Consider the following 15,047-nt stretch of genomic DNA (forward strand, 5'->3'; position numbering starts at 1 on the left):
GGGTAGAAGAGGGCAGTTCCCCAGCAAAGGCCCCACTCTCAAGCCTGGAAACCCATGGCCCTAAATGGGAACAGGCATTCCTGTGTCCATGCCCAAAGTTTGCCTTTTGGCCTGCCACACTCCCCTATCCTGTACTTATATAAACCCCTAAACCCAGGCCTCACAAGTAGACAAGCAGATGAGCAGATAAGTAGAAGAGCAGAGGAGCAGAAGAGCAGTACAGCAGAGAAAGAGAGAAGAGAAGGAGCATCTGAACATTGAGAGGAGTGCAGCCAGGCTCAGTCAAACAAGAAATCAGCCGTGGCACAGTGAACTCCAGGGGGAGGATCATCATCCCATTTCACCCCCTTTCCTGCTCCCTATCCTTCCCACTGGGAGCCATCTCCATCATCCAATAAAACCCCTGCATTCACCATCCTTCAAGTCCATGTGTGACCTGATTCTTCCTGGACACCAAACAAGAAGCCGGCTACCAAGAGGACACTGAGCTAGTTAACACTTAAGCCATCTGAGGATGGCAGAGCTGAAAGAGCACTGTAGCATGCCCGCTAGGGCTTTGGAAGTTGTAGGCACCCACCCCTAGATGCTACCACGGGATCTGGAGTCCAAAAGCAGTCGCCCTGGTTCCTGCACTCCTGTCTGCATGCTCCCCTGCCCATAAGGGGTTTGAACATGCAGCAGCTGAACAGACGAGACACACTCCTGTTGCATGTCCTGCAAGGGAGGTCAGGGAACTCTCTTATTTCATCGGCTATTATACATGAAAAATTATAGGTAGAAATGATGTCCAGAATGCTAATATCTCTCTTTGAAGAAGATTTTAAATTGTGTTTGCTGGATGTCCAGTGCCTAGATGCAGAAGAAATACAAGATTCACTCTCATTATTTCATGGCTTCAGAGTTTGGGGATTCACTCAGGTAACTCAAACATTAAACGCAGTCTCAATGAAGGCTGTTTTCCTTTCATTTTACCTAAGACACGAATGGCTTACCAAGACTGCCACCCTAACAAAGCTCTGGAATCAAACTTTGGTCCTCTTTGTCCTGAGAGGCTCTCAGAAGAGCTGCTAAACCTTTGTGGATCAGTAAAGGCCCTGCAGGCAAAAATGGTCCCAAAGACTGGACTCACACCTCTCTCAGATATTCACTCAGAAACTTCACACTACCTCATGATCCACTGGCTACTTTTAGAAAGATGTTTGTAAATGTCATCCAAAATTTCGAAATGGTCTTTGTCAGGAGAGTAGGTGGATGTTCTACACTTTCAGTCTTCATGATGTTTAGCCAACTTAGACTCTGAAGACTCATTTGGATGGTTAATATACAGTGACAAATAAACTTAACTTTCATTAATAGCCTTGTCTTGTAAAATAATAATGAAATCATATCATTAAAATGGACTACTTGGAAAAATGTAAAACAACCTTTGAGTTTTCTTCAGTTAAATTTGAAAGAAACTAGCCAGTTGGAACTTGTGTAGGAAACGATCAGGAAGCTAAAATAGAAAGATCCAGTAATCAAGAGAATCTGGTTTGTATTTGAGTGAAATGTTGATATATACAAATGAAAGACGAAAAACTTTTTGTTAGAAAATCAGGTAGCCTGGAACAAGACAAGGATGCCCTTTCTCACCACTCCTATTCAACATAGTATTGGAAGTTCTGGTCAGAGAAATCAGGCAAGAGAAAGAAATAAAATGTATTCAAATAGAAAGAGAGGAAGTCAAATTGTCTCTGCTTGCAGATGACATGATTGTATATTTAGAAAATGCCATCGTCTCAGTCCAAAATCTACTTAAGCTGAGAAGCAACTTCAGCAAAGTCTCAGGATACAAAATCAATGTGCAAAAATCACAAGCATTCCTATACACCAGTAATAGACAAACAGAGAGCCAAATCATGAGTGAACTCCCATTCACAATTGCTACAAAGAGAATAAAGTACCTAGGAATACAACTTGCAAGGGACGTGAAGGACCTCTTCAAGGAGAACTATAAACCACTGCTCAAGGAAATAAGAGAGGACACAAACAAATGGAAAAACATTCCACGCTCATGGATAGGAAGAATCAATATCATGAAAATGGCCATACTGCCCAAAGTAATTTATAGATTCAATGCTATACTATACCCATCAAGCTACCATTGACTTTCTTTACAAAATTAGAAAAAAAACCTCTAAATTTCATGTGGAACCAAAAAAGAGCCTGTACAGCCAAGACAATCCTAAGCAAAAAGAACAAAGCTGGAGACATCACATTACCTGACTTCAAACATATACTATAAGTCTACAGTAACCAAAACAGCATGGTACTGATACCAAAACAAATATACAGATCAATGGAACAGAAGAGAGGCCTCAGAAATAACACCACACATCTACAACTATTTGATCTTTGACAAACCTGACAAAAACAAGCAATGGGGAAAGGATTCCCTATTTAATAAATGGTGTTGGGAAAACTGGCAAGCCATATGCAGAAAACTGAAACTGGACCCCTTCCTTACACCTTATACAAAAATTAACTCAAGATGGATTAAAGACTTAAATGTAAGACCTAAAATCATAAAAACTCTAGAAGAAAACCTAGGCAATACCATTCAGGACATAGGCATGGGCAAAGACTTCATGACTTAAACACTAAGAGCAATGGCAACAAAAGCCAAAATTGACAAATGGGATCTAATTAAACTAAAGAGCTTCTGCATAGCAAAATAAACTATCATCAGAGTGAACAGGCAATCTACAGAATGGGAGAAAAATTTTGTAATCTATCCATCTGACAAAGGGCTAATATCCAGAATCTACAAGGAACTTAAACAAATTCACAAGAAAAAAATAAACAACCTCATCAAAAAGTGGGCAAAGCATACGAACAGACACTTCTCAAAAGAAGACATTTATGCAGCCAACAAACACATGAAAAAAAAGCTTACCATCATTGGTCCTTAGAGAAATGCAAATCAAAACCACAATGAGATACCATCTCACGCCACTTAGAATGGCGATCATTAAAAAGTCAGGAAACAACAGATGCTGGCAAGGATGTGGAGAAATAGGAACGATTTTACACTGTTTGTGGGAGTGTAAATTAGCTCAACCATTGTGGAAGACAGTGTGGCGATTCCTCAAGGATCTAGAACCAGAAGTACCATTTGAACCAGCAATCCCATTACTGGGTATTAACCCAAACGATTATAAATCATTCTACTATGAAGACAGATGCACACGTATGTTTACTGCAGCACTATTCACAATAGCAAAGACTTGGAACCAACCCAAATGCCCATCAATGGATAAAGAAAATGTGGCACATATACACCATGGAATACTATGTAGCCATAAAAAAGGATGAGTTCATGTACTTTGCAGGGACATGGATGAAGCTGGAAACCATCATTCTTAGCAAATTAAAACAGGAACAAAAAACCAAATACCACATATTCTCACTCATAAGTGGGAATTGAACAATGAGAACACACGGACACAGGGAGAGGAACATCACACACCAGGGCCTGTTGTTGGGTGGGCAGCTAAGGGAGGGGTAGCATTAGGAGAAATTACGCAGATGACAGGTTGATGAGTGCAGCAAACCACCATGGCATGTGTATACCTATGTAACAAACCTGCAGGTTCTACACATGTGTCCCAGAACTTAAAGTATAATAATAATAATAACAAAAGAAAATCAGGTAGCCAAAAAACTTAAAAACAGAAAGAAAAAAGAAAACTTCAAAATAAAACTTCATTCACTCTTATATTAAGCACAAAGCATTAGTTTCAGGTAGGAATGCCTTAAAAGTGTTGGCAGTAGTGATGGGACAGGAGGCAGGAAAATGCTTGGTAGAAGAGGTTGAGGTCCCTGGTGAGTGCTCCACCCTTAAGCCTGGATCTGCCTCTCAAAGTGAAAACCAATCCCTGTTTTCCCACCCAAATGTTGCCTTTTGGTTTTCCCTGCCCCCATCCGGTGCCCATAAGAACACCAAGCCCCAGACTCAGCAGACACACACACACACACACACACACAGAAGACAGAAGTGTCTGAATGTCAAGAGGAGAAGATGGAGCTGGACATCGGAGACTGTGGTCAGGGAGGAGTTCAGCTGAGAAAGGCCAGACTCCAGGGGAAGATTATCTTCCTGCAACCCACTTTCTCCAACCCCTTTCAAGCTCCCCTTACTGCAGAGAGCCACTTCTACGTCTTAATAAAGTTCTCCACATTCACCACCCTTCAATTTGTTCATGTGACCTGATTCTTCCTGGACACCAGACAAGAACTCGGGTACCAAGAGGTCAGGATGTAAAAGGCTGTCACCCTGACCCTCCACTGAACTGGTTAACACTTAGCTGTCCATGAACAGCAAATGCTAAAAGAGCACTGATTGTAACACATGCCCTTTGGGGCTCTGGGGGTCGCAGACACCCTCTCCGAGACAGCAGAGCTAAAAGAGCATTGTAACGTGTTTGGACGCTGTGCAGGCCATGCACAGAGCCTGCTCCCACCAGAGAGGAGGGACTAGCCAGTTCCAGGGTTCGTTCACCCTGGTTCCTGCATTCATCTGTTTGTGTGCTCCCTCCTGAATTCAGCTAGGCAGCCAAGCAAATAAGCCACCCCCTTCGCAAGTCCTGTGAAGGAGTCAAGGAAACTCTCCCATCTCAGTAGCAGAAACTTTTTTTGTTATCTGCCCAATTCATAGCCATATTCCTTCTCCTACACTCCCGTCTCCCAACTTGTTCTATCAGAATATGGATTCGTTCAAGCAGCAAATCAAGATATCCTAGTCTCAAGAGAAGCAGAATCCTGTGAAAATCCCAGGGGCTTAATAATAATTGATCTAAACGATTTATGATAAATCTATTCCATGATACTTTCTGGATCTCTTTTGTAGTCAGTTCTGGCTAATGATATATCGGGGGCTTTTATGGAAAATTTGCTTTCCTTATTAAAAGTAACACACACAAAACAGAAATAGTTAACACTATTCCTTCTTCCTTTTTTCAGAGGTAGACTCAGGTAGGACATTCAGATAAAAACCACTGCAGCCATTTTTGACCATGACTTCTTCATAGTCTTCATACTTTCATACAATGAAAAGTCAACATGCTAATCATGGTAGAGCAGAAACTGACTTGCTAAACAAATCTTGAGATTATCTACTTCCTGATTTGTTTTTAGGTAAAAAATAAATGTCCTTATATTTTAAGTTGCTAATAGTTTGGTTTCTTATGATTTGACGTTAAAAACACCCATAAGTAATACATTCACTAAATATGCTTATCTGGCAGTGTTTTGACCCAGGTTTGACTGGAGACAATGCTTGAAATTTACGTCACTTACCATAATACAAGAGTCCTGTGGTTCAAGATCGAAGTCAGTGAAGTTCAAGAGAACACGGTGATTTCTGTCAACCCGAATAACCCAAGCACAGTCCGTGTTGCTCCTGTAAGGACTGGGGTAATTTGGAGAATGAATCTCTCCACTGGGAGCCTGGAAAATACCACCACAACCTGGAAGTGCAGAACGCAATTGTTTCATGAGAGGAATCATGGATGCATTAAAATCATCCATTACGTGGTTGTATAGATCAATACCTTACTTTGCTTGAGTATCAGTTTTAGTTAGTCTACGCTAAAAACGCTAAAGAACTTGATACCCACATTAAGTCATTTATCCCAACAGAATAAGAAGGGATGACATGGATGATACTAAGAAAAATACTTCAAACACTTTAAATACAGATGCCAAAAGTTATTTTTAAAAATAATTAAAAGGAAACACAAATGAAATCACGTTTTCACAAAGCCATGGAACACCGCTTCTTCATTGTCCTCTAAAAATATAGCATACTGGAAGAATAATACATTTCCTTCCAAGAATTGTGATAATCTAGTAGTGCATGCATTTAAAAATAATTTAATATCTACCCTTTAAAAATTTAATATTCTGGATATAGTACAGTTACCTAGGTTTTTAAAACTTCCTTTCATGTTACCAGATACCTGTTACTGCAATGTCTTCTCTATGACCCACCATTTCTTCGATTTATGATCATATAAACCAATAATGGAAAAATTTGGCACCATTTTCTAATAATGGAGAATGATTTAGGGGCAATCTAAACACTGTGTGTGCGTGTGTGTGTGTGTGTGTGTGTGTATTTAAATTCCTACATATTAACTTTAGGGGAGAGCTCTTATATTACCTTGGTTATGGTTCTGTTGAAGAAGTGTGGCCATAAGGCAGCCTGGGATCACATTATGTGCTTTGACATTTTCTAGCTGTGGAACTTCGGGCAAGTCGCTGACCTTTCTAAGCTTTGGTGTCCACACTGGTGAGATGAGGATATGAAATGGACTTCCTTCACAGGGTGGTTGTAAGGACTAAAGGAGATCCTCATAAAATAGTTAGAAAAGTGCCTGGTACACACAGTAAGCATTCTGCAAATGTGGTTCTCTCTAGTAGTTGTATATGCTAACATCTATTAAACTATTTTGTGCCATAGTTTGTTATTATAGTTTAAAAATACACAACAGGTAATTTATTTAGACTACCTAAAATCTTGGGCAGAAAGAACACACAGTAATTTCTTGGGATTCATGAATTCAATGTTTGCAAGTTTGATATTTGCCAAGAATCCAAAGGCCTATACTATGGCATGAGGTATGGGGGCTGGTTAAGAGGTACGAGCCCTTGGAGAGTGGGTCTGGCCTATTACACTAGTTCTGCTCTCACCATGGACTTACACACTTGCATTCTTGTTTTCACATATGCGGTGACCCTTAGGAAGTTAAACTTTATCACGTAGTTCAGGGAAGTGCACATGTCAGGTCTCAGTAGGCTTCCCTTTGGGACGTCACTAACTTATCAATCAGGGCATAACCTTCATACGTATTCCCAAGCATTTCACGGAATTTAACGAAGGCTCAGCTTAAGTACTTTAGGGAACCTCCTTTTTTCACTCACCTCCAGGGACTGCTTGCCATGAAGCATTGAAGCCTCTCCCGTTTATAGATAAGTCAGTCTTGAATCGAATTGCTAGCTCATTTCCAGTGCTGGACACCTGCATGGGGTTCTCAGGTGATCTCTGGGTACACAATTGGGCTATTCTGGGAGACTGGAAATCGGGGCCTCCATAGATCTAACATGGGATGTAGGAAAAAAGACTTTAAAAAATATTTTAGGCAATTACAGGCCCTTCCCCTGGCTCATTTTAACCCCTGGCTCCTTGAGTTCTACAATGATTAGAGATTGAAATCTCAGCCTGCCTGGGTGGGGATGCACTATAAACTCGAGCTGAGTTTTCAAAGGCACTCCCTCTGCCTTAGGAACACACAAATTCAATCACCCATAAAATGCCTGCTTGTTTCATCAGCCAGAATTGCAGAGGAGGATGGAGTAGATTATTCCAGAATCTTCCCTATCTCCTCTTTTTGTCTTTTTCATGTCTTCATGGAATTTCCTGATTTCTCTAGCAGAAACATTACAGATCATACAGTATTAAGTCTTATTTTCTGAATTTTAGGGGGACATGTAAAAAAAGAAATGTCTGATTTTCTAACTCTTATAGGCACACATGATAGTCTTAGCATAAAGCCATTTTCTTATGAAAGTTGAGTTCACTGAAGGCTACCAATACCCCAGTTATATTTTTAGGAATTTCCTCCTAACCTGCAAACAATGTTTTCTAAGATCACACATTGAATATAATGCTTATGCTTCTTTAGGAATGAAAATACCAGCTCTCTGGGTGTGTTTTGGAGCCTAAGGAAGGGCATGCTATGCACCCTCCCTGTGCCTGCTCCCAGGACGCCCATGCCCAGGAACCTGACCAAGTGCATGCCACTTTTCTGCTCAGGGATTGCCCTAGACTCTGCCTTAGTCTCCAGATGGCTCCTTCTGTTATAGACAGGAGACAGGGAAATACTGGGTAGAAGAGGGTGGTTCCTTGGCAAAGGCTCCACCCCCCAAGCCTGGAAACCTGCAGCCCTAAATGGGAATGGGCATTCTTGTTTTCACACCCAAATGTTGCCTTTTGGCCTATCATGTTCCCATATCCTGTACCCACATAAACCTCCAACCCCAGGGTCCACGAGCAGATGAGCAGATGAACAGAAGAGCAGAGGAGGAGAAGAGTGACATGGCAGAGAAGGAAAGAGGAGAAGGAGCATCTGAACGTTGAGAGGAGTTTGGCTGGGGATGGTCAAACAGTTGATCATCCGTGGGACAACCGAACTCCAGGGGGAAGATCATCTTCCCACTCCATCCCCTTTCCAGTTCCCCATCCATTCCACTGACAGCTACCTCCATCACCCAATAAAATCCCCACATTCACCATCCTTCAAGACCGTGTGTGACCTGATTCTTCCTGGAGGCCAGACAAGAACGCCAGTACCAAGAGTCACTGAGCTGTTTATCACTTAAGCTGTCTGTGGATGGCAGAGCTAAAAGAACTCTGCACCCTGCCCATGGGGGCTTTGAGAGTCACAGGCACCCACCACTAGACCCTACTGTGGGTAACATCTTGCCTGGGTTCCTGCACCTGCCAGTCTGTGTGCTCCCCCTCCCATAATGGGTTTGAGGGCACAGCAGCTGAACAGATGAGCCACACCCCTGTCATACGTCCTGAGGAGGGGTGGCTAGGGAACTCTCCCGTTTCACTTCTAGATCTATCACACATGACTTCAGACCACGTAGGCTCCTCCAAATCTGCCAAACTTGTCTGTCTGACTGGAATCCACTACCCCAGTGACATCGTCCTCTGGAAAGAGTCCCCTTGGGCTCACAGAGGGCATCTTGCAGCCACGGATAGCCTAGGCCAGGCCTCCAGGAGTCCTCACAGACAGGTTTCTCAGTCTCCTCTGGGTCCTGTTTGTCTCCTGTGTGTATGTGTGGGGCTGGGGAGGGTGGCGAAGGGAGGGCGAGAATCAAATAGAAGATGCTGACTTCTCATCTTCAGGTCTTCAAACTTCAATTTGTAAAAGAAAGACCATCTTTGAGAGAGAGTTTTCTAAGACATTGGTATCTGAGACCTTCACAACTGCAACCCCAGCCCTCCATGCACAGGCACTCAGGACCAGAGCCAGGAAGGCGGCTCTCAGGGGATCTGGGCACAGTGCCTTCCCACCCTCCCTCTGTGCCTTTCCCCCACCTCGGGACACTCTGCCCTGATTCCTCAGCACCCCCGGCCCTTGCCTACCCTCAGGGCCCACTGCTGACTGATACGAAAATCACTCAAGTGTTCTCTGGGGAGAGGGAGTGAGAACAAGAAGCCTACTTTGGGGAGGAGTGTGTGATTTGAATCTATAATGATTTCTTTGTCTGATTAATTCCCCCCAGCCATCCGGGAAAGGCCAAAATGAATGAAACTGCTGTTCCACAGAGGGCTGAGCACAAGGACAGTAATTGCAAAGGAATGAAGCAGACCGACTGCTTCAGGCTTATTTTTATTAGGAGGAGCTGATGTTTGTGCACTCCCCCCAAGTCCCAACAAAAGCAGGACTTTAGGAAGAGCCTTGTGTGGCCCCTGACACGTACACATATGCAAATGGCAGAAGCAAGCTTGCTTGGTGTGTAGAGTCAGCTTTCTTTCCCATTTTCAAGATCTCCCTACCCCCTTGATTAGGGAACAGTCCTCAGAGCATGAAACTGACAGCATGTGTTCCCAATCACCCCAGCCCAATCAACAGCACGTATTTGGAGAGACCACTGAGCGCAAGTGTTAAATTCTAACAAAGAAAACTCGCACATCGGCAAAATATTCTTTGTTTTCTCTGCTCATACATCCCCTTGAGATCACAAACATAATGGGTATGAGTTGGCTGGACCTAGAAGCCTCTAGAAGAATAAACACTGCCACTTTGGACATTATTTGCTTCCTTTCTTGCAAGGCTGAGCTCACAAAAGCCTATCGCAGAGAGGCCAGACCGAGCTAACTGTCCACACCAAGCAATTGTCCTGGTTTACTGCTCCAAGGAGTGGATTTCCTTTTCTGCCTGATGCCAGTTCGGAATCTCTCTAAAGACTTTCTCAGAGATTAAAGTGAAATCAGGCAGAGTGTTTCCATGACCGAAACAATGGTCCTTCTGGCTTCCACAAATAAAATCGATAGTTAGCACATGACTCTTCAAAAGAAGAAAAAGAAGGAAAGAATTTCAGGGCGTGGTTCATTCAACTACAGCATATGACTAAACTTTGGGGGGAAAAGAAGTGGTCTGATGATCACAGATTTAAAAATGTGTTTTAGCAAATGCTCAGGAGGGAGAACATTTCAAAGCCTATGGTTTTAATCTGTTTTGAACATTTCTTTCTGCTCTGTTAGCTCCATTTATTGTTACAATCAAGTCAGCATTCCGGGGTTATGAGTAACCAAACAGCTGCTGCTTTTTGCAACGGGCCACTTTCTGGACTCTGATTTTTGAGGGAAAAAATGACTCCTGAATACATTTTGTGAAATCCAGGTAAGCCCAATATTTAGTGACTGTAAGGCCCCACTTGCCTACACTCACGTGCAGGCTGAGAAAGTCAGCAAAGTTTTTAGATCACATGCCCACCATGGGTAACAAACCTTTAAACCCACTGCTAACATGTTATCAGCAGCTAGGGAGGGGTGTAAAAAACCATTCCACCGCCATTAGCCCAATTTTATTACAGCAGTTTCCACATGAGTTGAGCATTTGCAGAAAAGCAAAACAAGGCTTTTGAACAAAATGTCAGAGGGTTGCTCATTTTAGCTTTCAGAAAAAAAAAAAATTCCCCAAATATTTAAGGGCCTCAAAACAGTCCCCCAAGCCCTGCTTTTGGTGGAACATGGGAGACCACTGCAATGTCAGCTTGTCATAATAAAAATAAGCCCCAGGCAGACTACGTGTCTTCTCACAGCCATTTCTGTCAGGCATAGGGCTCTCTCTGAAAGCTGCTTCTGCCTGGAGTCCCTGATTTCGTCCCTCAGGCCCCAGGCCTGCTTTCAGGGAACAGCCCCTGTCTCTACTTTCTCCCATGATGGGCGTGACACAACCCAAAATACAACTGGCCCATTTATATTTTGCCAAGTGGGCAACAATCACATGCACTTCAGAGTATGAAAATAAAGGGTTTGGAACAGGGCACATAACTGTGGAAGATCCGCCACCAGCCCTTTGTAAGTGATAAGGGGTTTTATGCAACCAATATCCTTGCTGGTGAGCGAGGCCATCTGAACATTCTGCACGTGGATGCTAGTCCTACTTTGTGCTGTGAGTGTGAATTTCAGGAGACACCTTGTTTCTCCTCTGAGATGGAGTCATGACTTGGCAGCAGTCCTTCCATGAAGACTTTCCAGTTCTATCTGATTTCATTTACTGTAGCTCTATCATCAGACAATAGCAAATTGTCCGTAGAGCTACAGAAATGAAATCAGAGATAAAACTGGTAAGTCTTTTAGAGCTACTAAAAGTAATTCCTAGTGACTCTCACTGAGAAGGATGACTTTACTAAATTACTGAAAGTAATGAATTACTAAAAGTAGTGATTGAATGATTTAGTGATGAATTACTAAAAGTAATTCCTAGTGATTCTCACTGAAGGGATGACTTCATTTCTTTTCAAGTTAAGAACTTGTTTTATAATTAAAGTTTTTTTGTTAAAGTTTCCTATGAGTCCATATTACTCATATCGACCCCTTGCACCCTGCACCCATCTATGGTCTCAGGGTTTACTGGAGTGTTGAGCAGTGACTGGCTTCAGTTATCAGCTCTTCCGCTCCCCTTCCCTGTGATCATGGAAAAACCCATTAATCTTTTTGAGACTTAGTTTTGACCACTGTAAAATGGGAATAAACTTCCCCTCTTACCTCATGGAATGATTTCATGTTTAAATGAGAACACAGAGGTAAAAATTCCTTTGTAAAGTACCCTAAATATACATTATTACGGTGTGCCAATCAGAGACTTTGATGCTTTCATTCATTCCACAAACTTCTATTGAGTGTTTACTATTTGCCAGGTACTCTGTGGAGCTGGGAATATAGCAGTAAAACAAAGCAAACAAACATCTAGCCTCATGAAATTTAAGATGTACTGGATATAGAATCCTTGTCATGCTGTGCTACAGCAGTCCCTAGAGCTGAGGTGACAGGATTTTTGTGTGTATTTGGAAGACATTAAAGTTTGCAGACAGGTCAAAGTTCAAAGTATACAGAATAGGCCGGGCGCGGTGGCTCAAGCCTGTAATCCCAGCACTTTGGGAGGCCGAGACGGGTGGATCACGATCAGGAGATCGAGACCATCCTGGCTAACACGGTGAAACCCCGTCTCTACTAAAAATACAAAAAACTAGCCGGGAGAGGTGGCGGGCGCCTGTAGTCCCAGCTACTCCGGAGGCTGAGGCGGGAGAATGGCGTGAACCCGGGAGGCGGAGCTTGCAGTGAGCTGAGATCCAGCCACTGCACTCCAGCCTGGGTGACAGAGCAAGACTCCGTCTCAAAAAAAAAAAAAACAAAAAAAAAAACAAAGTATACATAATAAATGTGTTACATATATGTAACTATATATAACATATGACATAATTATGTAGTATATGGTATACTTACATTAAAATATATAATAATTTATTATAATAATAAATATTAATTATTGTTATTAATTATAATTTATAATGTAAGTGTATAATATACTACATAATATTACATATATCTGGGACATCTATATATGTTATAAAATTATATAAGAATATTAGGTAAATAATGTAATTATATAGTGTTATATAATTATAACAAATTATATTTATATAATTTTATAAACCATAACATTTTAAAACTATATATTAAATATATATATACACACACGCATATTCTAATGACTAGATTCCTGCAATTAAAAATTGATTATAATAAACTTTTGGGCTCAAGATTCTCAGACTATTTTAATGATCCAAGACACACCCTTTGCAGTAGCGCTGGGAAAATTTTCATCTTCAAATGCCTCATGCTACCTAGGTGGCCATGTTTTTGCAAAAGCCCTCTGAGGCAGGTGGCCTGGTGCCCCTTGAAGAGCAGCGGCAGCTCTGGCAGGCCGCCCCTGTGCTTGTTGGCAGAGCCAGTCTCTATGCTCCGCCACGCGAATGCTTTTCCTGGGGGAGCTTTCTCAGACTGCAAAGGTGAGGTGTGAGCCATCCCAAGCACAATCCTTATCAATGGGAACCAGAGTAGGGGGACGAGTGCCTCCACTGTGGTCCTTCAGAGGGTCCCAGCACACGGCGTCCAAGTTGCTCCCAGGGGCTCCCTCTGCTGGTTCCCCCTCCCCCTTTCCTTCACTCACTGGTCCTGGGCTCCTGCTTCCCGGCATCACCTAACTCAGCTGCAGCCAAGGCCTTTAGGCATTGCTTCAGGGAAACCCGAACCACATATTAATCCCATGTCTACCAAATGATCACCGAAGGGCTGATGCTCATTAAAATGTCTAAGAATAGAACACTGCTGACTACTGGAAAGAATTCGGAATCTTGGCAGAGTGATTTCCTATTCTACCCCAAACTTTGGGATGTACTGAAAAAACTATCTCACTTCCTACCTCCAAGACATCAAAGTTGCATCTTGAATGATATTCCACATCGAAGTCATGGATGGTGAGCTGAATGCTACTCCCCGGGGCCGTCCTAATGTACCAGATACACTCCTTGTTGGGTGGATACCTGTTGGGGTACCCGGGGCTGCTGAAGGAGCCTGTGGCCCCAGACAGCTCTCCACCACAACCTGTTAAAACAGCAGGGCTCAGTCAGTTCAAAGTGGGCAGCAGCCCGTGGAAGGTAATTCACAAATTCAACTCACCAAAAGTTCATCAAAAATATACAATGCCTAATTTAGGAGAAAACCATTAAGTTACAATAAAGTTATAATTATGCAGTTATAAAACAATGAGAAAAAAATCATGGCTACAACTTATTAACTTTATACATCCAAAAATAAAACACTGATTATATATAATTTAGTACAATAATGCTCAATCCTTTTTCTTACCAGATCAAACCATTGTACTTTCTTTTTTAAAAAGTCACTCTAATTTTAGATTTTCTTTATTATAATGAGGCAAGAATTACATAACATAGTAGGAAGTACAATGGGCTGTGTGAGCCGTGGTCATGAACTTCAGGTCCCTGGGTCTTCAGTATCCTTGTAGCTAATACATTATTCCGCAGTCCCGTGCAGATCTAAGAACTAGAATTTTAGGTGCTAAAAATCCTTAGCTTTGTACCAAAGACTGTAGGAAATAAACAAGTAAATGATATAGGTCTTAACTCAGGAAACTGACATTAAAAAAAAAAAAAATACAATGGATATAGAAAAATCCAACCAAGGAAAAAGACAACACAACAGCATGTGTTTAAGAATGTTGATATGTCATGCCTTAGAAAGCCATTCAGGCAGACCATGACAACAAATAATCAAATGCCGTAGCCTGCGGCACACAATAGAATAATGCCGCCTTTCATGGAGTGCTCATATGAGCTCTCCATGTATTTCCCGTTTTAATACTCATAAGGACCACATGAGGCAGGTATTGTTAGGATCCATTTTTTAAATGAGCAAATCAGTGCAAACAGAGGTGGCGTGGATTTTCCAAGGTTAATCGATACTAGGACACTAACTGAGGTGATCTGGTTGTATCTTAGTACTTCATTACTATACCACACAGGCTCTCACATTGTATGCAGGAATTCAGACAGAGATTTCAGTATGGTGAGGAAGAGAAAACTTTGCAGAAGAGGTAAAATTTAAGGAAGGCTTGTGAGCGACAAAATTAGAAAAGAGATTATCTTGTTTTCCAACAGCAATTTTTGGTGGATAACAAAACGTTTTTTGCTCTTGTTAACATTTCTGGGCCTCTTTTTCTTTCATTCTTTTTTTTGGAATATTCTTTATTGGTTGGTAAATTCTTCCAATTGCCTGCTCTTATTCTTCAAGGCTTTTCATGTGTGATCATTAAGAAGTCAGGAAACAACAGGTGCTGGAGAAGATGTGGAGAAATAGGAACACTCTTAACACTGTTGGTGGGATTGTAAACTAGTTCAACCAT

The 15,047-nt window shown here is 42.0% G+C and overlaps 1 protein-coding gene across 1 annotated transcript in view; it reads right to left on the minus strand.

Moving 5' to 3' along the window:
- CUBN (cubilin) overlaps positions 1 to 15,047 on the minus strand; it is a 332,666-nt gene that overhangs the window by 159,258 nt on the left and 158,361 nt on the right. The window contains 3 exon segments of the mRNA XM_033208657.1: positions 5,338 to 5,507; positions 6,964 to 7,138; positions 13,545 to 13,726. Coding sequence (XP_033064548.1) covers positions 5,338 to 5,507; positions 6,964 to 7,138; positions 13,545 to 13,726 — 527 coding nt within the window.

This window comes from Trachypithecus francoisi, unplaced genomic scaffold (assembly GCF_009764315.1).
Source record: "Trachypithecus francoisi isolate TF-2019V2 unplaced genomic scaffold, Tfra_2.0 Lachesis_group9, whole genome shotgun sequence".
Taxonomy (NCBI): domain Eukaryota; kingdom Metazoa; phylum Chordata; class Mammalia; order Primates; family Cercopithecidae; genus Trachypithecus; species Trachypithecus francoisi.